Source organism: Artemia franciscana, chromosome 8 (assembly GCF_032884065.1).
Source record: "Artemia franciscana chromosome 8, ASM3288406v1, whole genome shotgun sequence".
Taxonomy (NCBI): Eukaryota; Metazoa; Arthropoda; class Branchiopoda; order Anostraca; family Artemiidae; genus Artemia; species Artemia franciscana.
Window position 1 is genome coordinate 33,074,581 of NC_088870.1, and position 26,383 is coordinate 33,100,963.

Here is a 26,383-nt window from a genome sequence, read left to right on the forward strand (position 1 = left end):
AATGCCTAGACAAGAAGAAAAAGGCATATTTCCTAATGTCATCATAGCCTTTTTCTCCGTTTGAGGGGTTTAAAAGATATTTTAACTTCATAATAGCATCGCTTTTTCTTGTATTTGTTCTATCCAGTCAGGTTTCATTAAATAAACACTATATAGTCAAACACGAAAATAGTCAAGAAGTCCTGATTTACTCGCAATCTACAGGCACACGTAACTGGACAAAACTGGTAAAAAGAAACAGCAACAATGCTTATACTTTTGACCGATCCGTAAAAGAAAATCTACATTAAAAATTACTTAGTTTTTTTTTTCTTGTAGCACCATTGTAACACAAAATACCCCCACTCGAACGTGTACCCATCAAGCAAAAGTGCGGTTCCATTCTCAAATATAAAAATTATGATGTTGTTACTTGTTTCTTGATTAAGAACCGTCTTAATCATAGAGGGAAATTCTCCTATTTTATGTCGAGCCAAGTATACCCCAAATATAACATAATATGCAGTCAATCTATCCTTTCGATCCGGGCCTCTCTACAAGTCATTATACATAAAAATGAAAAACATTAAAAGATAGACTTTGAAAATAATATCCCCTTTATTAGACAGAAAAGGAAATTATATTGATGCGGGATTCTTCGGTCCCTTCGAAGTCTTCTTTCCTGACTTAACTTTTCTCAGTCCCTTCATCCTCTTTACTTGAAGTTTAGATAGGTCCTGTTTGCCGAGATGAATACGACCCGTTGTAGTTCCAAGAGCATCTTTCTTGATATTCTTTACTGTCTTCGGCTAAAAAAGAGTTTAAAAATCAGAACTTTTAAAAAACACAAATTTAATTCAATTGATTCAAAAATTGAATTTTCAAAAAATTAATGCTTAACAATGGAGTACACGCCTGAAGCAGAAGGACAATAAAAGCCAGGTAGCAAGCAGAATAGTTGGCGGTTTTTTTGGGGGGGAGGGGATTGTAAAAATGAAAGAACACCTCCCCGCACATACACAAAAAAAGAAATACATCACTCAATGTTATTTGAAAGCATGTCTCCTAAAGAGGTGAGGGTGTCAAGAGCAATAGATTTTACAAAACAGTTTTGAAGCTATGAGTATTAAAGCAGGTTTTACAAGGCTAACAAATTATCTATGAAAAGAAAGAAACTAAAGATGAAGTCATCTAGAGCTAAAAATCTCTGCACCCCCAACAGAACGTTTGAGTTGAAATGTGTCAACTGCAAAGAATTAAAGGTGGCGAGGAAAGTGACAAAAACCTGCGAACTCACTTGGAGTAACAAACGTTAAATTAACATGCAACAAGACAACTTTTACGAAAAGCAAAAAGAGACAATGTACACAAATATATCAGAAACCAAATAAGTGAACAACAGAGGTCTTTATCATGCCGAAACAGAATGACAGCTTTGGACTGATAAATTAACATTTTCTGTAACTTATATCACACATTTTTGATACCTTGCTACTTTATAAATGAAAGGCACTGAAGTAGTCTTCAAGACACCAAGAACCAGTCACCCGAAATTCCCGAAACACTTTCCATTAACGCAGAAAGCCCTTGACACTGCCTCAAACAATGTACCAAATCATCCTTCCATCATGGTTGGAGCAACAGCTAAAATCATGATTGTAGAAAAAGCAATAACCTAGTAAAGAGCAAACCTCGCCCCAATATAACCCATTACAACCAAAATTTAAAAGTTTAAAATTAAAAATAGCACAAGAACCCTTGAAAATCCTGACGGATCGAAGTAAAAGCTATACCATTGGACTCACCAGGGTTGAAAACCCTATACCGCAGGTCAACCCTCCTATCTTATAGCATTGATGTGTCCCTTTTATTTTATTTTTCCTCGAGTCTAGCAGGTGAGTGTCAAATCGTAGATAGAAGGTCAAGGGCATATTTGAAAATATTACTTTCATTTATCCACTTTCAGTAAAGTTAAAATAAAAAAAAAAATTAAATAAATAAAAAGGCTTTTGATACCGAGCCTACAAAAAAGAAATTAAAACTCGATCTTCCTAGTTGCAGCGTTAGCTGTAACAGAGTCATTATAAATAATCCCATTATTAGAGTTTTTTTGGAGGCCCGAAATTTTTCGTGATAACCGATTCAGATAAGATACTATTAAGAAAATTGCTTCTCTGATCCTGGATATTGTGAAACCATTTGACTGTGTCAACCACAGAATACTGTTTTGAAAGCTGGCCAATGCTTGCAATCCTTTGGAATCCATTCAATGCTTCCTCGCTGGTAGAATACACTGTGTGGTCATTACTAGTCAAATATCTGGGTTAAACGAAGTGAAACATGGATTACAACAAGGATCTTCTCTTGGGCCTTTATTTTTCCTGATGTAGAATAATGATTTGTGCAACGCTGTTGATATTCAATATGTTGAACTACCACGTGGAAAGATAGGAAGTGAAAATTCAGTTACAGAAATTCTAGCTATGTTTTCAGATGATACATAACTTACAGTTGCAGCAAAGACTGAGAATCAGCTACTGTCGATGGTGAGTCAAGTCCTTAGTAAAATTCAAATTTGGCGACGAGGCCAACCGACTACTCATACATTTTGGAAAATCATCATTTACTGTTTGTTGTCGCTTCAGGAATTACTATCCGTGGATTCAAGGTTTAACTTTAAGTGAGGTTAGGAATTCTGAGGTTACGTATTTAGGGGTGTATAGAGTTGAAACGTTGTTTTTTTTTCCAACCCTTTTGAGGTAATTAGTGTTACGATTTCCCACCATATTGGAATCCTACAAAAGTTGAGAAATATGTTTCCAGCTGGGATTATTCACTGTAAATGCGTACCTTTTTACAGTTATTCTGTGTATAAATTAAAAAATACTCTTTTTGGCATAATTGCACACAGTTAGCAGCGGAGGTCGCACGACAAGAAAACATAACACACAATAGAATGATAAACATAAAATAAATTCAAAAAGTTTATCATTGTAGTGTTTGACAAAATACAGAACGAAAGACGATAGATACCACTTTGATGCCTTTCTGTAAAGAGGACAAACCAATTGGCATGACAAAGTGAGGGCTCATCTACGATTTTGTCCCAAATGATTTGTTGTCCTTGAAATTTTATAGGACTAAATGAAACTTTTCAGTCATAACCCAAGCGTAGTCAAACCCAAGTATATCAGTTGGAGATACATATAAAAATAGTTAGAATAGTACCGGTGATTGGTTGCGTTTTCAGTAAAGTAAAGCTAATGCATCTAATTATGAATAGTAATCTAAAATCTTGTTCTAATATTATGTTCCAGTTCGGAAATCAAGTCAATAATTATCCAGCTTTACAAAGTCAGAATCCCCAGCACATTTTACTCCGTCGATGCGACCTACTTTTTTTTCGGTATACAGGACCGAAATATTGGTTGGATGTACCCCAAGATAATTAACATATTAGAGGATTATCTGAGTTTGCGCTTCGAGTTGAAGGACTTTGTTTAGTTTGAAAGGGTAATCGCCTCTCCAGTTACTAAATGTAGATGGCAAAAAAAAAACCTGTATCATTTCCATTTAAGCGGTTAATTACTTTTCTAAAATAAATACGTTTAGGTATGTAACTAATAAAAAATAATAAATAATGATAAACAATAACAATAATATATAGAGATTAGACTTAAAACCGACCCCAACGAGTAATTTTTTGTAACTTGGACTTTATGCCATTGATTTTCTGCTTAGTAAATTTCTCTGTCTCTCTCTCTGTAGAAGAGACAAAGCCACAAAAAGATGAAAGAGCTGGCAAAATGTGTTCCTTTATAAGTTTTTAAAAAATTTCTGTATTCTAAAAGTTAGTCATTCGCAATTTTAAAATACACAGACTTCAAACACTTGGAATCAGTTGATTCTTTTGGTGTATATTTTATTAAAAGACTTCTGTTTTTTAGAGTTTTGGCGATCTTGGATGAAGGTAACTTTTTAATTACAATTCACTACCATGAAAATTTGATCCAAAGATCTAAATTTAAATTCATAGAAGGTGAATACTTGCGCTATAGAGTACGCATAATTTTAATCACTTAGACTAGAGGAAGTGCTTGAATTGAGGTCAATGTTCTCGTATTTCGTATTTGTGCGACGCTTGTCATCATTCACGGACAGAATATACTAGGGATTACTAAACTCTATCACTATCTCTGTGCTAAATTTTAGGCTTACCTTTATCTGGCGTGGTTTCTTGCACGATGTTTTAAATAAGTCATCAGATGCTAGTTTAGTTCTTCGTAAGCTGAAGTCCATTCGCGGACCAATCTCTTCAAGATCAACTCGTGGAGTCTTCGCACCAGATTTCTTGGTTAATATCCTAAATACAAGAGATTCAGAAATACAAAAAAAAAATCGTTTTTCAATTTGCGTTTATTTCACCTCAAGTCAGAAATTCAGATTATTAAGCTATATTTGTTATCGGCACCTATGATAGTTTACCCAAGCCTATCCTTGTCACTTATGAAGACCCAAATACAAATTAAATCTGAATATCAGTATTTTTATCACTTTACTTGACAAAAAAGAACACAATGATCTTTATTTTCAATTGTAGATTTAACTTGTATGTCACAAGGATAGTGTCACTAAAGTGCTCAAACAGGAAGACTTCAATATTTACTAGAATATATTAATAAGAATTAAGGAGATATTTAAATACTCAAATATATTTGGAAATACGAGTGGTAAAATATTCTTATATTTCTTCTCCACCTTTAAACATATTTCTCTTATCGTAAACATAACAGCCAAATACAGCTTCTTTTTTTTAAACGGACTTCAACATGAAAATGAATGATTAATATAATAGTCTTAATTGTGTTAAAACACCTATTAGGGAATAAAATCTAATCAAACATCTGTAGGTGATGGAACTTATTTAACTTACTTACTTGTTTCAACTTACGACCGTTTCAACTGGCTGGCCGTCAATCATTATAAAAGGGGTAGCTGCTTGTTTTTGGCGTGACATGACCATAACTTTCTTTTTTTGGCGTTAGTTTGCATGCCGAAAGGTTTTATGGGTTCGTCGAGACATTCTACCTGTCTTTGGAGATCAGCTGCCGTTGTAAAGAGCTGATCAATGTCGTCAGCATAGGCGAGCTTGTTGACTAGGACTCCACCTATTTTGGTTCCATGTTCGTCTGGTATCAGTGACAGTATAGCGTGAAGAAACAGGTTGAATAGGTGAGGCAACAGGATACATCCTTGTAGAACTCACGAGGAGGTTGAGAATTCATCAGAAAGTCCATCAGTGGTAAGTATCCGGCTTCTGGATTGGCTGTATATATTCTCAATGACCTTGACGATTTGGTCGGGGATATCGTAATGTCTTAGGATGTGCCATAGACCTTTCCTCCAGATTCAATCGAAGGCTTGTCAAAAGTTAATAAAGAGATGATACAGATCTCTGTTGAACTCGACAAAGCGTTCCATGCGCTGACTAACGGTGAAGATTTGGTTAATGATCGATCGTCCAGGTCGGAAGCCAGCTTGGTATTCACCCAGAACGGAGGTTGTAATTGCTTGGATTCTGCGTAGGAGAATTTTGGTCTGTATTCTGGTTTGATGACTGGTCAGGCTGATAGGGCGGTAGTTCTCAAACTATCTTCTTGAGCCTTTTTTTGTGGATTGGGACCACTGCTGCCATACACCATAGCTGTGAGACGTGGCCCGTTGAACATGCGGCTGACACAACATTGTCGTAAAATTCGACGAAGTCCTCTGAGTCAATGTTAATTAGTTCAGCAGTGATACTGTCCGGTCCTGGGGCCTTCCCTTGTTTCAGGGATCTTGTCGCTGCCTCAGTTTTTGATTTTAAGGGTGGCGGTGGATATTCTCAATAATTAATGGGGAAGGAGTTTAGGATGTTGGGATCGGCAATGATCTGCGGATTTAATTTATCTTCAAAACATTCCCTCCGTCGTTCGAGTTTCATTTTTGAGTCGTTGATGGCATTGTTTTGTTTGTCCTGGATTGCTGTGGAGATGGGGTCTTTCCTGCTAGACAGTTAACGAACTGTTTTGAAGAGTTTTTGACTGTTTCCGTTCCTAAACTGGGTTTCACGTTCCTTGCATTTCCCGGTAACATGGTTACGCAAGGCATTTCGGACTTCCCGTTCAATTCTCCTTTTGAGAAATTTGCAGCTGTCTCGGCTGAACCGGTCAGATTTGCTGTTGCAGAAACGCTTTTGTTCACATGGTTGGATTATTTCTTCAGTAATCCACGGCTTTTCACCTTTCGTTTTCATCCCGAGAACATCATTTCCTGTTTCCAAAAACAGCGGAAGTTGCATACTCACCCAGTTGGTCAATCTCTTCGACGGTAGTGAGGGAAGTGAAGCTCTCTAGGATAGTTCAGAATTTTGACAATAGGCTGGTGGTATAGGCGCCTTTTTTTATGAGGTCGCGAAGCAGCTCTGTCCGGAATGTAGGGATTCTTGTCGTCTTAGGGAGCCGTTTCAGTCTTAGCTAGAGTTTGGACATCAGGAGTGAGTGTTCCAAATCAAAGTCTGCACCAGGAAGGGATATAGTATCCATTACTGAGGACTTCCAGCGTTTAGATATCAGCACATAGTCCATCAAGCTGTCAGTTACTCCGTCGGGGGATCTCCAGGTGACCTTACGGCGGTGTCTATGTTTAAAAGGGGTATTCGTTATATACAAGGCGTTTTCTCTACAGAAACTAATTAGCCTTTCACCTCTTCTGTTCAGTCGGCCATAGCCGTGCGGTCCCATTCCATCTCTTTAATCAATCTGATCGTTGCCCATGATAGCGTTGAAGTCGCCCATGACGATCAGCATATCTTTCTTAGGTGTTTGGTAATTGACACTTTGAAATTGAAAGTAGAACTGATCGCACTCTCCATTGCTTCCAGCAGAATCAGGAGCATATGTCTGGATGATGGTAAGGTTTGAAACGGATCCCTTTAGTCTATCCTTTCTGATACAGGCGTGAAAAAAATCAGCGCCTCTTTTGTAGCTGGTGAGAGGATGAATCCAACACCCTGTCTATGTGTGCCATCGGTGCGTCCCAAGAGTAGGAGGGTGGTTCCAGATATAGTTTCTTCTCCGGTTCGCAGGAGGTGTGTCTCGGGTACCCCGACTAAGTCCCACTTGTATCGGTTTAGTTCTCTCAGTAGTATATCCATTTTTCCTGATTTGGCTAAAGTCTGGGTGTTGAGTGTCCTATGCTGAGTACAGTTTTAGTAGAGATGAGTCGCGGGGTATCTTCATCCCGTTCGGGGGTAGTCATAGGCCTATTATGATGGTCAGTTTCCCCGTAAGCGGTAACATGTTGAATATTATGATCTTTGGCTTCCCCGTACAAGGTAGCATGTTCAATATTACTCCTATTCGCTATCATCATCATCATCGCTAGGTTTGTGGGTTTCCCCGGACGCGGTAGTAAGCTTGTTTTGATTCACAGAGCCCATAATTCATATTTTAAAAGGAAAGTTTTCAAGGCTGGTTAGACAGCTTACAGAGGCCGTTGCTCGTCACTGAATCATCCACCCTTTTGCAGTTGTCCTCTGAAGAGGATCCTCCCACGATGATAATCTGCCATACCATACGATTTTGCCCTTTTCTGGGAGAAGGTTTGAAATTGACGGGAAATATACATATACCAGTGGGCCCAACTCAGTCTACATCAGAGGGGCCTTCTTCTTCCTCCGCCTGAATTTATGTCCCCCAGGCAAGAGTACCCCAGTTATATTTAAGACCCCCAGGGGCTGGGTCCCCCTTGGTCCGCGCTTCCATCACCACTGGAAGTACCCTGTATATCTGCAAGGTTTTCCCCTATCCGACACCTGGGGACGCGCTGAGTGGCCTGGGGTGGGCCCCTACTGAGAAGGTGACTGAGTAGTCAGTACTCTGCGAAAGGGGAGTACTCAGTTCTCAGTAAAGAGGAGGGGTATTCCCTAGCTACTGTTATTGTGACATATAAAAGGGGTCTGATTTCGACTTAATTTGGTGAAGAATAAGAGTAAAAGTCCTAGTTGTAATTTCAGGAGGTTCATATTTCATATCATGTCTAATCTTTAGGATGGGGATCCTAAATTCTTGTCATCTAAAATATCTAACAAAAGGATTCACCAGATCTCAATCCAACTTTTCGAGGAAAGAGATTAACTGTCTTAATTGGGTCTTTAAGGTTTACAGACACAACCCATCCGCTGTGAGAGGAGGGGAAAGGGTCCTTAAATAGATAACATTAGTACATCTACCACAAAGAAGATTGGGATCTCAAGTAAACTTTGGTAATAGTGAAAGAGTCCCTCCTTTGCCTTTTATTGGTCTTTGTGGAAGGAGAGGACTCCCAAATTCTTCCTGACAAGACAAGTTGTCCTGTCAGGAGATCTGAAAGGGCAGGTGGTCAGTCTTCTCCAAACTTGGTAGAAGGTAAGAGCAAGGGTTTTATTTGAATTCTTTCAGAATTCCTACAAGATCCAACTTATGTGGAGACATGTAATTACTGTCATCAGAACATGTGTCAGAAGCGGTTGTCAAACCTCAACAAAACTTGGTGGAAGGCAAGAGAGGGTTCAACCAAACCTATGCAAGGTAGGAAGAAGAAGGATCTTTAAACTCTTATTTTCAAAACATCTAGCAGAAAAGGCTGTTGGATCTCAACCAATGTTAGATGATGTAATAGTATGTGCCCTAGTTGAGCCTTTAGGGAGATGCATATTCGTATTACTATGGGGAGGGTGGTTTTACTTCTGTTATCAAGGTATCAAGAAGAATGCGTTGTCAGGTGTCGACCAAACTCGGTAAGATCGAAATACTACTGTCATAGCTGCGCTTTTTGGGAATCAAAGCTCGAACTGATATCAGTGAGTGACTAGAAAATAGGTACCTAAATTTGTTTTCACCCTCTTTTAAACTGCGATAAGGGGGAGGGGACATGCATTCTTGTCAACATGATATCTACCACTGCGAGTCGTCACGTTTCAGCCTAACTTGGTTAGACGTAAGAGTAAGTATCCTAGCAGATCAAATAGAAAGGGTCCCAGGTAGAAATACAGTATCTTTTTTGGAAAATTTTAATATCCAAGTCGGTAGCAATAGAAATAGATGGTATCCTAGCCTAGGTAAATGTATTGTTGGAAAACAAAAAAACAATGGGTACAGGCTGCTGTAATTTTGTAGGTATAACAATCTAGTCATAACCAATACAGCATTTTGTGATAAAATGACCCATAAGTTAACATAGTATACACACGATGATAAAACAGCTAACCTTACTGATTATGTTATTATAAACTGGAGAATGGCAGGATCGATACAAGATAGGATTTATAGGAGTGCTGTAATTGATGTTAAAAGTAAAAGCCACCATCTAGTAGTGTCTAGGGTTAATCTAAGCTGAGGAAGGGTAACTACCTTCTGGGAAACTATGACGTAGGTAAACCGGATGAGAATCTAAGAGAAACTTTGCATGAACAGCAGAATGCTAAATTGGAGATTGATGGAATAGTTTTAGGAAATTATTTTGTGAAATCGCTGATGGTTTCTTAGGAAAGAAAATTAAAAACACAGCTAGGAATAATAGTGAAAATACTTTATGTTTAATACAGAGGAGGAGGGGCTTGCACAAAAATTATTTGAGAGATAGATCATATAAAAATAAGAGGAACGTAAAGAAAGTAGAGAAAGTATTGGAATAAGAATTAATAGATGTGAAGTGGAGACCATGGATAAAATAGCTGAAGATCTAGAAGATACAGCCACACGGCATAATAGTACTGTCATGTTAATAAATTGATAGGGAATAGACAATCTGGACTTGTCCCAGTTAAAGATAGGAACGGGCTACAATTAGTGAGAAGGAAAGAATTAAGTAAAGATGGGCTGAACATTTTGAAAATGCTTTAAACAGTAACAGTAGTTACAGCAAAAAAATATAGAAGAGAATGGAAAAGTTTGTGAAACTTGGGTTGAAAGAATTAGTGACAATGCTAAAGGATTAAAAAAACAATCAGGCCACGGATTCTGATGGTCTGGTAAATGAGCTCTTCTTAAATATGTTGGTTATGAAGTTAGAGATAACCTTTCAATCAAATAATAAAACCTTCCTATAAGAAAGGTGATAAGAATGAGTGTGGTATATAAAACGCATATGTGCGTTTTAAATCATGTTCACAAAGAATTAATAGTTTTGAAGCGCTGAGTTAACTATGATCTTTCATCACTCATTACAAAACATCTTACGTTTTTCTTTTTTATGGTTTTCTAAAAACACCTTTCCCTTCCCCTGTCAAGTCATAATTTTCCAAAATCCAAAGTATACAGACAGAGATATGCATTACGCATAACTATGCTTTACGCAATGATCCTGTATGTAAAGTAAACATGCTCAACGATCAGTTCGCCTAAGTTTTTACCAATTAGCCAAATTCTAGCTGCAGCGACTAACGAATCCAAAAAGCTGAAACCACTGAAAAAGCTGAGACATGATAATCTCCGTGACAATTCAAGGATGCTAAAACAGCAAGCTGAAGACATTGTGGAGCCAATTAACTACATTTCTAGAAGGTACCTTGAGTTAGTTCAACTGCCTGTTGTCTGGAAAAAAATCTGTCGTATCCCCCAATATTTAAAAGTGATGACATGAACAGCCTAGAAATAACAGACCAACTAGTCTGACCTCAATACCATACAAGGTACTAGAATCTCTTATAACTGTCCGCAAGATTGTATCTCTCTGAGCTAACAACAAGGCATGCTCTAATTATCGCAGGATTACGCTCTTCTCCGTTCCCAAAAACCTCTTTGCCAAGACACTACTGGACAGATACTATGCCTTCCTGCGTAGAAATAGAAAAGCTCAGCAACCCGGGTACATGCCAAGCAGGTCAACAACGGAGCAAGTCATCACTATGCGTCAGTTGATGGAGAAGACACGAGGGTTTCACCGAAAAGCGTACATTGCATTTATGGACTTCAAAACAGCCTCCGATTCGGTTGATCACCGTTCGCTCTGGCTGATACTAAGAGTCATAGTCCTATCCCATAAATATTGCTTACTTTATGAAAAGCTATGTGATGGTACGGAGAGCTCCATGCAAGTCAATGGAACACGCAGTCCCACATTTTCAGTAAAGACAGGCGTCCGGCAAGGTTGCACTGTCACTCCCGAGCTCTTCAACTGCGTGATAGACTACATCATGACTTGAACGAAAAATTACCTTCGATTCGGTCTCCAGTTTGGAGAACGTGTACTTACTGATCCTGGCATCCCTGGTTATATAGTCTTAGTTGCAGACACTATCGAAAGGGTTACCAAAGCTCTTTATGTGCTTTCAGAAGAAGCCTCGAAAGTTGGTCTTCGGATCAACTAGCAGAAAGCCAAAGTTATGCCCATGAAGCCCCCAACACCATTATCTACTCTAAAGAAAGTCCACATCGGAAGGAGCTCAGTAGACATGGTTGAAGACATCACTTACCTGGGATCCACACTGTCGATGAATGGTTCGATCACAAAAGAGCTTACATCCCGAGCAGCCAATGCGTCAGCAGTTGGTCGGAGGCTGAATAGAATTTGGCAAAAACCAAACACAAGCTACCATACTAAAATGCGTATTTACAACGTGTCAGTCAGTACCGTCCTACTATATGGAGCAGGGACGTGACCAGCCACAAAATCTGTCCAAACATCTTCCAAGAACCAACGGTTTTCACTGGACTAATGTTGTTACAAACCAGACCCTCCTGTCACGCACCTCGAAAGCTCCTTTCTTGGTCCAGCTTGACAAGCGCACTGTTTGCTGGTACAGCCCCCTCCTTTGCCCCCCCCCCCCCCACCCCAAGTAGGTGGAAAGACAAGCCAACGATTTCCTTGCCTAAGCCCACATCCCAATGGAAGTAGCTGCGAAAATGGCAAGCGATAGGTCAACCTGGAGGCACCTAGTATCAACGTTCTCTACGCCGTCCTGGCAAGAGCCGTAAGTCTAAGTGACTCAACAATAAGATCTCGCACAAGCAATTCCATTTTCGTGGAAAAATGTCCACAGAGCTCTAACTTCTACTAGCTGTTGATGAATGGAAAATAAACACGAATCACAGACCACAAATTTCTATTTGGAACCCATGAAAGCCTTTGACAAGGTTCCCTACAACAGACGACAACAAAAATTAAGAACTGTACTTGTTATGAAGAATGAGGGAATGACTAATATAATTTCCTGGGTCAGAAGTTTCCATACCAGGAGAAAACAAGTAATTCGAGCAGTGAAGTCAATATTTACGTAACCAATGGCGTTTCCCATTGATCTGTATTTGGGTCTCTTATTTTTATAATCTAGATAAACGTTTTTTATTGTATCGGTTCCAGTATCATCATATATACCAAAGACACGCAGCTTTTTCGAGTTACACTGGTAGATCAGAGCATTCTAGAGAAAAACCTAGAGAAAGTTGACAGGGAGTGGCAACTTGGTTCATGGAAATTAATACCACAAAATCCCACCATCTACAAGTAGGCCCCTTATTAGCAAACAAAAATTCAAAGCTCCTTGGAAAAACTCTAACACCTAGCCTTGAAGAGCACGACTTGGGCATAATCGTTGATGCCAAGCTGTGTTTCTCAAGCAGTGGGCAACCATTAAGAAGGCGTCAATGGTCGTTGGAACCTTCCGTAGATCAGTCATTTTTCTCAACAAAGAAATGCTAAGCATGCTGTACAAGGCCTTGGTAAGGCAAATCATTGAGTATGGACATTGGGACTTACCCTCTTTTTCCGGTAAAAGCATCGTCACAGTTGAAGCCGAACAGTACAGAATGACAAAATTCTGCAAAACTTTATCTCACCTCTCCTAGGATGCATGGCTCTGGGGGCTCTAACTAACAACTGTGGCTCACCGTTTTCATCGTGGCCACACGACTGGAACTTACAAGATCTACAAAAGAACCTTTTATGATTACTTTGCCTCCACCCCACATTTTACAGTTCAGTACCTCATGTCTACAGTTTAAACTGCAAGGTAGATGCTTCTTCGAGGACATCGGAACATCGGGCTTCTCCAACTAAGTCATCGGCAAGCGAAATAGTCTGCCAAATCAATAGTAAACAGCTTAGAAGTGGATTCATTCAAAAAGATTTTGACAGTTTTCATGGACTTGATATGCTTTCTAGTTTCTCAGCTCGCACCTGTATCTTGCATTACATTATTTAGTGATTATTACCTTTGTCAATTTATATTTGAGGGCAATTAGTCGTTTTTTCTCTCTCATTAAGTCTTCGGGTTATATTCGCATTTTCTGACACAAAAAAGACTTTTAGTGATCCTTAACAGGGGTTACGAGTATGGGCTACTTATGAGTAGCCAAACTAACGTCTATTGGCGAAACCCTTGGAGATCAGAGATATAAACATCTTCAGAAAAGTTTGATTCTGTTTTTGAAAGGATTTAAAAGTCCTCTGATGTCTGACTCAAGAGTAGTAGTGAATATTCCATGAAACAAACTTACCTATAGCTTCTCATAAATATTTTCCCTTCAGCAGCTGTAAAGGATATTACATGTTCTAAGCCTGCCAATCGAAGACCAGTGATTTCTTCTCCACGAAAAAAATCCACAAGAAGATTTTTGAGCCTTTGGTACTCTGAACTCGAGTTGAACGGCTCCCCAGCAAACAAGAGACACGGTTTAATTCCAGCAGCAATTTTTTGGTTCTTAAATGTTTCGATAAGCTGACAATCATCAATACCAAGTTCAACCATATCCAGGAGATGGTAGTCATAAAGCCTTCCTATAATTTGAGCTTCATTATTGTGAGTATGGTAATTCAGAATGCATAATGCGACATTTCCTGTCAAAATGAGATACATAATGCATCCTCCCAAACTAAGAATGCCAGATGAAAACAGTTGCATTTCTTCTTTTTTCTTAATATTTCACCTGGTTTTAAAGATATTTAAAGACTAAATCTTCTAGTATTTGTTATTTCTCCTTTTCTCATCTTCAAGACTACACAGAAAATTAAGCTTTTGATGCCATTATTATAGGGTTGTTTTTTTTTTAGAACTTACCAAACCATCCATGTTGAAACACCACGTTTAACCTGAAAAAACCTGAAAGCCCAAACGTGTGCACACATACAATCATATACAGTGCACACATACAATCACATATAGTCACAAAGAATGTCACACGAGTTGAAATATGCCAACGCATCCAACTCTCAAAACAAAGTAGTACCAGGCAAAACATCGGTTTTGTAAGCCAACACTTATTCCCTAATCGTTTAAATGAATACAAAAAGGTCCTAATAAATAATATGTAGGGTAGACTAGATTTCGCGCTGCGATCAACACACGAATATAAGTTCAAATTGTTCAGCTTACTGTAACAGAGAATGTCTTTTAGAAAGTAGCAACAGTGATCCTTGTGAATTGCAAGAAAAACTTGGAAACATCACAGGTATATTGTACTTACATCGAATTAAATATCCACTTTTTCTCATTACAGGCTTTGGAATTTCATCTTTCGTGAGACCAAAGGATTTTCTACGATCAATCTTACTAGCATTTCAAATCTAGATAGGAATAAATTTCCAAAATCACTTGATGTCATAAAGACGGGATCAAATCATGTAAAGCCCATTCCGTTTAGATCCGTAGAGCTTATTACTTCCTAATTTTACACGAGGAGCCAATCATTTTAAAGAAACGAAAATTTTGCATTTGATTGTCACCACATTCGCTTTTTTGAGTATTTCTGTTAACACTTTACGATAAATTTCAACATGAACTCGCTTTTTCAGCATTTAGAACGTAAGCTTTTACCCTAAATGGGAATTTCGTAAAGGGACTTTCCATGTTTTATTGGCCTTGAAATGACGATTTGTAAAAAAAGGCGTTTGTTTTGTAATCACAGGCATTTGGCAGTATTTTTGTGTACTTACAGCACGCTACAGCAAAATCCGCAGCATTATCGTAAAAAAGCTATATGAACTAAGGTGATAAGCCTTTTTGATCCAACACTAATTTTTGATCCAACACTAATCCAGAAATGTTCATACTAACTTCATGACACGCTTTTACAACTGCATATGAGCAAAAACGAAAGAAATACTTCATAGACAACCGAATAACTTAGAATAAAAACTTAAATAGCTTTTGATACTAGTATGATTGGCTCCAGTCTGTGAAACAAGTAAGCAACCCCATCTGCTGAGCTTGAAAAGTACCACAAAGTTCCGCCGCAAAACCCTTTCGAAGTACAACCACCTTTACAGAGGACAAGTACAGGGCAAGGTAATACAATAAATCAAATTCATATTCATTATTCAAAAAACCATTTTATCCGATTCTCCCAAAAAAGGAAGATATAAATAGGTAACACATTATTGACCAGGATTTCTCAACTTATATTTTCCAGAAAGGAAATTTGGTTCTCCAGAATCTTTCCAAAAATTAAGTTTGTAAGTTAGTACAAATACAAAGTGCCAATTTTCGTTAACTTTAATTTTCGGGGACATTTAGCAGAGCCCTTTTTATTTTCCGGTAAAAATAGAAGAATTTGGACATTGTTGGAATCCTGGGGTAAATCCCATTTTCAAATTAGTCTGGAGGACTTTCACTAAAAGTTAAAAGACTTGGTCCTGATTATCTCTTTGAGGCTTCAAGAACCCCATCCTCCGAGTAAGGTCCCTAACCTCCCCTCCCCTGACAATTTATGTACAACTATGCAATGTAACCATTGGCGACGCTGTGAAGACTTTCTATATAACAACCGTGCATTTTGCAAGAACTGTGCATACAAGCATTTTAAGGGATGAGTGTGCCACCTTGCACCAGTATTTCATTTGAAACTGAGACGCTACGTGAACAAATTTTTGATAATTCTAAGCTGATTGACTATCTCAAAATCTTCAACGGATAACACTTTCGCCCAAATCAAGCAATAACTGCTGTTTTGAAGCACAAAATGGCAGCAATTGGCACTTTGCCAAGGCATGATCATAATAGTCACTTAAAAGGGATCTAGAGCTTAGAGTTTCAGGTATGATTATCCCTCTTCCCACATTCTATAGCCACTGGTCCGAAATGACCACCCCCGGGGAAAGAAACACAATAACACAACAGCAGCAAAATGTAATCATGTTTCATAACCAGCTTTCTTAGTGGGGAATACGAAAATTTTGGGTTTATACATAAAGGATCTTGCCCTTCAGATTAGGGTTAAGGGTCATGCTGAATCTAACGATGTAGTCCTTCTTTAAGATCGCCCTTATTAGGGGAAATTTTCCCCCTTTTTTCTGAAATTATGCAAATGTCCTTATGTATTTGGCAACAAGTTTCTCCTCAATACTGGGTTTTAAAGGATACAAAAACTTGATGTACCCTAGCTAGATTAGGATATATCAGGAGCTAGGGCGTTTTCTTTTTCTTTCTATTTGAAATTATATCAGCAGGAAGTGTTTTCTTTTTCTTTATTGCTAAAGGACACAAAACGAGTTGGTTCTCTGTCTCCTCTGTACAAAATTTATACATAGCGTATTTGTTCAATAAAGTTAAGTTCAAGATCGATTTCTAAGACTTGAAAATATAATTTTATTTGATTGATGAGCATTGTTACAATTGTTTTCTGGACATTGCAAAGTGAACGGCTAATAAAAAAAAGGAGTAGCAAAATATTTTTGCTGCAATTAAGCAGAAGTAAATTTGCAGACTGATTAGCACAAAATGCCAAAAGAAGAATCCTAATTAATGTTTAATTAAATCATTTTAAACTTCCTTTGTGTGTTTTTTTTTTTACGTTTAACCATTCTTGATTTCGAAGATAATCTCTAAACATACACTAAGATTCCATGTGGGGAAAAAAAGGAATAACATAATTAGGGATAGTCATAATAAAAAAAAAAGTTCGAATCTCTTTACCTAAAATCAAGTTATTTGGTCGTTTCTTGTTGTGGGAACAGAACGAAAACAATGAAGCATCCATTTTTTGTCCAAGATTTTCAATCAGGGTTACATCTTCAAACGGGTTCATGTCATGCTTTTGTGATAATAGAGTCGCATTTGCTCTTCTAATGTTAAACTAAATACATAAAAAAAAACAGTTTTATTCTTACGGACCATTTTAGGCACAATACTTTTATAGAAAGCACTCAGAAATCAGGTCACAGAAAATAGGAATCTGCATATAATGGAATCCTTGGCACGTCAATCATAGGTATAATGGTAATCCCAAACTGCAAGTACCATTGACACTGAAACAATACGCAGCAGGACTATAAAATTTAAAACACTCTTAGATTAAGTTTAATCTTAATTGACTAAAAATGAATTTCAAATTAAAATCTTTCCAAATAAGGAGAGAAAAGCAAAAGTAAAACAGAAAGAGCAAAAGTGAAAAAGAGGTAAACCAGATTTCTAAAAAAAGTGAAAAAAAAAAATGGATTTTTAATGAAAATTGACCGATTTAAAGCAAAAGAAAACAAAGATAAGAAGTACAAATAATATTTAACTACAAGTTTGACTGATTCAATTTAGGATTTTACTGGTAATGCTAGATGGCACTGGTTATTCTTTTCTTGGAGACAAGCTTAGGTTTCCTCTCTTTCTAGTTTTACATAGCTTATGGGTCTGACAGTGAGTAAAATGTGGGCTTCTGACAAAATTCTGCAAAACTATCACATGTTTCTGACATATTGTTGGTGTATTTTTCAATCTGAATAGAAAATACAAAGCAAATTTCAAAAGTATAATTTATTGAATGGACCAGGTTGAATCTCTGCTATCAAACGGTAGCAAAATTATCATCTTAAAATGTGAGGTTCAAACCAAAGGTCCTACGAGTCTTTAATATTAGAGCCCGCCAAAAAAAAAGAAATATGTTATGTTCAGCTTCAACTTAAATGTACAATATACAAATTCAGCATAAATATCCGTTTTATACGACTGAAATCTGTATCTAGCAAACAATAGATTTATTTACTAATTCAAAGTGCCAATAACAATACATGAACACAGGAGGAATGGTTCACCCAAGTTTTTTTTTATGGACCCCCTTTCATGAAAACTTAAACCAACCTTAATATATACTTTTTATGCTTAGATCCCCCCTTGCTCCAGAAAAAATTCTCTAAACATCCCCCTAAAAGCTTGACCTATTTACACAAGATAGGCCCAGTTTTTGGCTCTAGAACCTTTCATTGTGTTTTTAATACAAATTCTAATGCTATATACAAAAAAAAAATCACAACTCTTCTTTAACGAGTAACCAAAGTAACCACAAAGTACATACATCTATACGCATGACCACGAGGCACAATATTAAATTTTGGATTAATTATTTTCACAGTTTTTTAATTCACTATTAACAAGTGATTTTAAAATGATCGAAATGTTAAACAGAAGACGATGTTAAAGAGACCCTTTATACGTTTTGGTACATGAAATCTAGATTGGACAGTGCCAATTGGATTGGGTCAAAGTTAAGTTTGAAAAGCTAAACTTGCTGAATACAAAGGAAAGAAGTATTTACTGATCGCTGATTTATAAGGTAGAGGCAAAACCGGATATCCCCAACAGGATTCAATTCATATTTTTGGTCTACAATTCTTAGGTACATTCCCTCCTCTAAGTTATGCCACTGACGTAGCCTTGAGGAGAGTTTAGCGGTTTAGCCCCGAGGGGAGTGCAAGCTCTACATAAAAAAAGAAAAATCCATTCTGAGTTTATATTGAGGATAAAAAAAAACCTTCTTTATAGTTAGATTCCTTCCCTAAAACGAGTTGAACCCTTCCCAAAATGAAACACTGTCAATAATCAGTAATTAATAACTACTGTTGATCTTTGGCTGAATACCAATCTAATTATCTGCTTCTAATAGCACTGGCTCATAAGAGTTTTCTTTTATTCCGAATTTGAAATGCTGCTACAACTAACTAAATCAAGCAATCAATAAACTAATGTCAGTGAAATTTGTGTTTTTAATGATTAAATAAAAACCATGTAAATACCAAATTTTTCATGCACTGTAAAATGTGTCCATTTGATGATGCCCCACGTACAAAAATTGCTTGTTTGGGGTTTTCTATCAATTTTGGTGCCCTCTTTATAAGACCTCGTTTTGATCTCTGATTAGATGGTTTCCTAAAAAAAAAAAAACAAAAAAAAAACAGTAATTAGAAAAAATTGTATTTCCAGCACAACACTATTTTAAGGCTTCTACATGTTAAATTTACAGTTTCAGATCGCAATCTAGTGCCCCGTCTCCATAGACCAAGGAGCCAACCAGCTTCAGCTCCCATGAGGGTTAGAATTCAAGATGGGTTTAAAATCACCAAGCACTAAAACAAAATAATTCGCTGGACTAATATTTGGAACCTTGAATTCAATGCATAATAATGCAAGACTCTCCACCTTGTGAAGAAAAACGCACACACTCAGTACCATATGAATTGTAGTGATAGGTCTCACAAGCTATTTCCAGCAGCCACGCGGAGAGATCCTGGTGTCTTGGTAGACAACGAGTTGAATTTTTTTGATAGTTATGCACAAGCAACTATTGCGAAGGCTAATCAGGCACTTGGCTTAATAAAACGAACATTCATTAGTAGACAAGTCTAGTTCGACCAAGGCTAGAGTTCGGAATTTGTATTGCATGCCCAATCAACAAGACTGACAAAGCAGCCCTGGAATCAGTACAGAGCAGGGCAACGAAATGTATTAAAGACCTCTATGATGTCCCTTATCCCTCCCGTCTCTGCAAGCTTAGTATAGCATTTCTAACATATTGTCACAAAAGAGGCGATGTGATAACAGCACGCAAGCTTCTAAATGCTAAAGATACCATTCTTGGTCTTTTCCAACCACACAATTCAAAGAGAGCTCGTGGCCACCCTCGTAAGCTTTCCTGAAAACGAGCAAATACCAGACTAAATAATAAGTTATTTTTAAATAGAGTTGTCAGCTTGTGGAACTCCTTTAGTGAAGAAACAGTGACTTCTACCAGTATGGATGCGTTCAAGTCATCAGCAGACAAGGAGTGGCTCAACAAACTGTGGTGCACTGTTTGGGAGGTCATTGATGACTAACTATTATCACTGAAGCTGGTGGACCCGGGATTCATCTTATTACTAGCGTCCGATTTAAGGTAATTTATGGTAAAACGAATAATCCGCTCTGACAAAGAAGTCTCCTGTAAAGCAGCTTTGTGACGGAAGAGGGGTATAAGTAGCCTACTCTTTCTGTTGAAAAGTAACTTCACAGGCTTTTTTGCCTGTAACAGACAAGCAAATCATACCCAAAAGAAAAGAAAGTACTCAAGGACACTACATAACGAGTGGTTACCTCATGTTAAGTGACACAGAACTAGGGACTTAAGAACCTTTTTGATGCAAGATATGAACATCAAGGACTTCAAAGATCCTAAAAAAGGTGCCTAGAGGAACCAAACCTGTATGCTGGTGGCATAAAATAGACTAATTCAGTCGCACTCTTAAGATTTAGGATGCTTATCATAGGCAATACAATAGCACAGCCTAAGTAAAGAACAATGTTTGCACAATGTGTTATTTATTCTTTGGTTTTTGTTTAGACCAGGGCACTTCACATCGAAGGAGTTGTTTTAGAAACTTTGAAAAGGGCTCATTCAATTGGAAATCCAAGGGAATAATGCCCTTTTTAATAGTTGAAAGGGATTGGAGGGCAGCTAACCCCCCTCCTAAGCCTGCCATTTCCCCAAACACACTCAATCGAAATTTTGAGCCATTTTGTTCAACCTAGTTGAAAAGTCCGGAAATAATGTCTTTGAGGATTACAAACCCCCAACAGCCCTCAGGGCAAAGGTTGTAAGTTATTCCCTATGGGGCATATAAGGTTTTTTACAGAAAGCATTGTTGTAGAGACTTCAAAAAGGGCTCACTCGATTGGAAATTGAGATGGGTACTGCCCTGATTAACAGTTGAAAGTGATCAAAGGGCAAGTACCCCCCACTATTCTTCATTTCCCCAAACACTTCCAATCAACATTTTAATATGGCCATTATGTTCAACGTAATTGAAATTTCGGAAATTATCTCTTTGAGGATGACAACCCCCCCCCCACAGCCCTCAGGGCTAAGGTTGTGAGCTATGCCCAGGAGGAATTTAATGTTTTTATAGAAAGCTTTGTCATTGAAACTTCAAAAAGGGCTCATTCAATTGAAAATTTAGAGGGCTAGTGTGCTTATTGATAGTCAAAAGTGATCAGAGGACAAATATCCCCAACTGCCCTTCATTTCTAAAGGACACTCCTGATAAACATTTTGATATAGCCATTTTGTTCAACGTAGTTGAAGGATCGTGAATTCATGTCTTTGAGGATGACCCCCCCCCCCACAGCCCTAAGATTGTGAGTTATGCCGTGAGGACATTTAAGGTTTTTTATAGGAAGCATTGTCATCAAAACTTCAAAAAGAGCTCATTAGATTGGAAATTGAGAGGGCTAGTGCCCTTTTTAATAGTCGAAAGTAATCGGAGGATGAATCACCCCCTCCCCCACCACGTCCATCATTTCCCCTAAGACTTCCAATCAAAATTTTGGTACAGCCAAATTTTGTTCAACACAGTTGAGAGGTCTGGAAATTACGTCTTTGAGAATGACAAACCACCCACTCCCCATAGCCCTCAGGACAAAAAAGCGTTGTCGTTGTTACAACAACAAAGCGTTTGTCATAGAAACTTCAAAAAGGGCTCATTCAATCGGAAATTGAGAGGATTATTGGAATTTTTATTAGTCAAAGAGTGATCAGAAGGCAAATGACATACTCTCCCACTCATGTCCATCATTTCCTCAAACACTTCCAATCAAAATTTTGAGATAGCCATTTTGTTCCATGTATTTGAAAGATCTGGAAATTATGTCTGAGGATAGCATATCCCCCCAGCCCTCAGGGCAAGGGTTATAAGTTATGCCCTGAGAGTATATAAGGTTTTTATATAAAGCATGGTCATATAAACTTTGGAAGGGGTTCATTGGAGTGTGATCAGAAGCTCTACTGCTTTTTTTATGAGTCAAAGTGATTGGACAGCTACCCCCCCCCCAAAAAAAAAACAACACACACACGACATATTGTCCCAAAATGTATCTAATAGAATTAGAGGCAAGGGTTGCAAGTTATGCCCAAGGCGTATTTAAGGTTTTTATGGAAGGGATGGTTGTATAAACTTTAGAGGAGGCTCATTTGGTTATAAATTTGAAGTTCTAGTTCTCTTTTAAGAGTCAAAAGTGACGGAGGGTAGTTGTTGGGGATACTTCTATTACTATTTGTGCTCTTAAAATTTACAAAATCAAAAGAGTGCAAGTGTATCCAGGCTCTGAATGAGCAAAGATATATTTTTTGGGGGGAATGGTATTAAGTTTTACCTATCAGGTCAACTAGAGGATGTATATGACTAAATTAAATACTATATTTGCATCAATATTTTCAAAAGGGTTTATGTTGTTTTAAATTGCTGAAAAAAAATTTCCAGCATACAAATAGCAAGCCACACTATAAATTCTTGAAAAAAAAACAGAAAAACTCAAACTATTATTTTCTTTTTCCCAGAAAAAGACAATGTCAATATAAAACGAACAGAAATAAATTAAAAAAAAAAATTCACACAAAAAGTTTTCAAAAAAAGTAAAGAACTCCATTAAACCAAAAAATGAACAAAAATAGAATCAAATAATCTACCAAGCATACAACTACCACAAATCAGCATTAATAAATAAATGAAAGCCAAAACAAACAGAAAGTACAATTTATACCTGAGTCAAACTCAAAATGAGTAGAAATTAACATGAGTAAGGTTCAAAACCCTTATACTTTCTAAAATCCAGAATATAATTTGCACTTTACTGAAAAAGAATTCAAATGAATGTACATTGTTGGTTTAATATAGCCTACATATACTGATATTTATTCCTTAAAATTTTAATTCATTAAAGTTATAGAAGTGAAAACATTTAAAAGAATTTTTTCAGAATAGTGCATATTATATTCTGGCTTTTAGAAAGCATAAGGGTTTTGAAGCCAACTCAAGTTAGTTTCTGTTCGTTTTGAGCTTGACTTGGGTATTTATTGTAATTTCTGTTTGTTTTGGGTCCCATTTATTTATTGATGCTGATTTGTGGTAGTTGCATGCTTGGTAGATTATTTGATTCAATTTTGGTTCATTTTTGGTTTAATGGAGTTATTCACTTTTTCTTGAAAAATTCATTTTGTGGAAAAAGTTTTTCTAACTTACTATATGAACCAAAGCTATATGCTGGCTATATGAAGTAAGACAACAATGAAAACTAGAAAACATTCACTGACAAAACTTACCACCTTTGCATTTTACAGCAAATGATACATACATGCACATAGAATGTATGGCCCCCCATCCTTGACATTGGCCTGAATTTTAGGTAATCACAATTATTTAAAAATTTATGTTTTCATATTTTGACCACTCTGGAAAAATAGTCTACCCCCCCACCCCTCCCAAAGGTTGGGCCTGTGTGCAACTATGTGTCAAAATAAACTAATCTAACACAAAGTATAAGTCAAAAAATAAACATAGAAATAAAAGGAGAAAAATAAGCAAAAACAATAAAATCAACTAGGACAAAAATGGGCTGAAGACAACATAATATAAGAGGATAAAAACTATGGGTAACAAAAACAAGAGAGTTACTGAATAACATAAAAATTAAAAGCAAACACTTCAGTAAAACAAGTAAAACACTTCAGCTTAAAAAGGTAAAAAAAGACAAACAACTCTGTAGAATAAAATACAGCAATACATTAAAGCTGTAAAAAGGATTTAAAAGGAAAAACCTGGAGGGGATCAGCAACTGAAAAGCTCAATCACAAAGGGTTGCAAACATTTTAAATCACCTTCCTTGTAGAATTAACAAAAAAAATTAATGGGCACTTTGGAAGAAGCTGGCTGAAGAGAGCTAGGTTTATGAGGACTACAGGGTTCTGGTGAGTACCTTGGTTTCAGTAATAAACAAAAAGGATTTGGTAAATTTTAAAAACAGATCAGTCTTTCCACCTTTTAAAGTAAACAAATGGGTTGTTTTATGCAGGTAAGAGTAAAGCATTTTATCCTCATCATAAATGATTCTTAGAGAATATTTTTTGTCAATTCAACTTTACAGTGAAATTCATTAGAAGCCCAGTAGAATTAAAGAATAAAGAATTAGTAAGCATTATTAACATGAATGATAGATGCAGTGAATACTAAAAAAGCACCAACAGTCATGGCAAAGAGTTTCTACCATAGTTAATTTTTTTAAGAACAGGATGATAAGTAATTGAACAAATACAACTTGGAACCACAGTAATGACAGTGGTCAATTGTAGCTCTAAAATCTAGGCAATTTGGAAGGGGGTGAAGATGTGCCAGATAATTTTTTTTTAGGGGAATTCACTAGTAATAATATTAGGTACTTGTTTGACTGGTTGTATGTCAAATGATAAACTGTATAAAAACAAGGCTAGTCCCACTTTTTAATTATGTAATGAGAGGAAGATTAAGATGGTTAGGGCACATTTTACAGACAATGGATTACAGGTTGCCAAAAATGCACTTTTAGGCTGTCCATCTGGGAAAGAACAATAAAAGGAATGTCCTTGAATAGGGTTGGAAGAAGTTGCAGGAAAGGATTTAAAAGAAAAGATCCACTGTTAACACCAAGGTCTGACTATATTTTTTCAGCCAACTAAAGAAAATTCAAACCAACCAAGCCAAGAGACAATCCCTGCAACCCTGCCTAAGCAATTCAAAAGAAGGCTCAACAAGGAATGGGAGGCCAAACCATGGAGATTCCAGTGGGAAAACCCCTCCTAGCCCTCACTACCATAACATTCTTGGAAGACAATAGAGAGTCAGCTTGGAGGATAAGAGCTTGTCATATCCAACCATTTTACACACTTAATCTGAAATTGCTGTTGTGCAGTGGTGCCAACTCTAAATTGTTGGAGAATGATTCTTGAATCATGCCTACCATGTGATCACTTTCACCAGGTGGGCTTAAATTGCTTCTCTCTAGTCCTGATAGTTTGTTGCTTGACCTTAACATAGCAACAAGATCAATCCCTGTCACCAACTATTGAGCATCAGAATTCTTGCAACTAATTTGCACCAAAGTGTGAATTAAGGTAATAATTGTTGCAATGTAGTTGACAGAATTTTTCAGGACTTTACTGAACAATTACAAAAAAAAAATATAATAAACATCAAAGTCAAGGTAGAACATTTTTGCCAAAGTTTACCTTGTGTCTAATAGATGTTTGGAAGTATTTAACTGTAATTAGAAAGTACCTATTGTACCTATTGAAATTTGTTAAATGTTTAATGTGCTTTAGAGCTCAAAAATATAATTTATTCTTTTATGGTTACAAGATTCTTTATACATTTCCCTATTTGTACAAGCTAGCAATAATTTTTGATAGTTTCAAAGGTTCTACAAGTGTCCAAGATTATTCTGATTTTTGTTTTGTTTTTTTGCAAGAAATTCATTTTGAAGTTCTTTATTTGATGGACCAAAATAATTATGCTTGTTATAAAAAATAATGTAATTGATTGCAACAAGCTCTCTTCAATGTGTGGTTTGATAAGCACCAATCTATATCCTGGACTATATTTTAAATATTGGATTTATTCCTAAGAGTTTCATTTACCCAACTGAGGTGCATTTAGAAAAGCAAAGAAACATTCATTTGGAATTTTACTGTCTTCTAATAAAACCCTATGCCTAGTGTATATATAAACTCTGATTTTTTTTTATTTGTGTTATATTTGAACTCATTTTTCAGCAGTTTTAATTCAGAGTTCAATGCAATATAATGTCAAATAAAAAAGATAATAGGGTAAAATGATTTTGGCTATAGTAAATAACCTAAGCCTTGACTAAAATGAATGAATATTTGGCCTACACATGTACATCTTTGGCTGAGACATAGAACCAGATAAAATCCAACTAGAAGGGAGCTAAGACACAATTGGTCACACTAGCAACCACTGGGGTGGACTAGGTTAAATTTAGAAACAATGCTAAATAGGCAATGGGACAACTCTTTTAATACAGTTCTTTGTTCATAATGGGAATCTTGAAGCACAGTTTCCAAGATATTCCACAGTTCTAATGATTCATTGGCACAGTCTTGGCAAAAAGTCTGCTTAATATCTTACTTAATCCTTTGAATAACTGCCATTACGAATAAACCACGTTTGGCAACTTTTATATTTGACGAGGAAAAGAAAGGTGACGTTTTGGGAAGTTGCAGAACGAAGAGCCATAGGCAACGTGACAGGACCTAACATCGGATGGAGGCGATTTATACTACGGTCAAACATTATTTCTGAAAGACCCAAACAATCATTAAAA

The 26,383-nt window shown here is 36.9% G+C and overlaps 1 protein-coding gene across 1 annotated transcript; it reads right to left on the reverse strand.

Annotated features, from left to right (window-relative positions):
* Window positions 1-578: 578 nt before the first annotated feature.
* Window positions 579-26,283, reverse strand: LOC136030314 (ribosome production factor 2 homolog). Its single transcript, XM_065709209.1, has 6 exons — window positions 26,188-26,283; window positions 18,997-19,129; window positions 16,910-17,069; window positions 13,497-13,776; window positions 4,198-4,342; window positions 579-788 (listed from the first exon to the last, which is right to left on the reverse strand). The coding sequence occupies exons 1-6, from the start codon at window positions 26,208-26,210 to the stop codon at window positions 618-620; spliced, it is 912 nt and encodes a 303-aa protein (XP_065565281.1). The 5' UTR covers window positions 26,211-26,283; the 3' UTR covers window positions 579-617.
* Between the last annotated feature and the right edge of the window lie 100 nt (window positions 26,284-26,383).

Coding starts and splice junctions, on each gene's coding strand:
- LOC136030314 (XM_065709209.1), bottom strand. CDS start 26,210: ATGGCAGTTATTCAAAGGATTAA. Junction 17,070..18,996: donor TACAGTGCATGAAAAATTTG/GTATTTACATGG, acceptor TTATGTATTTAG/TTTAACATTAGAAGAGCAAA. Junction 4,343..13,496: donor ATATTTATGAGAAGCTATAG/GTAAGTTTGTTT, acceptor TCTTGTATTTAG/GATATTAACCAAGAAATCTG.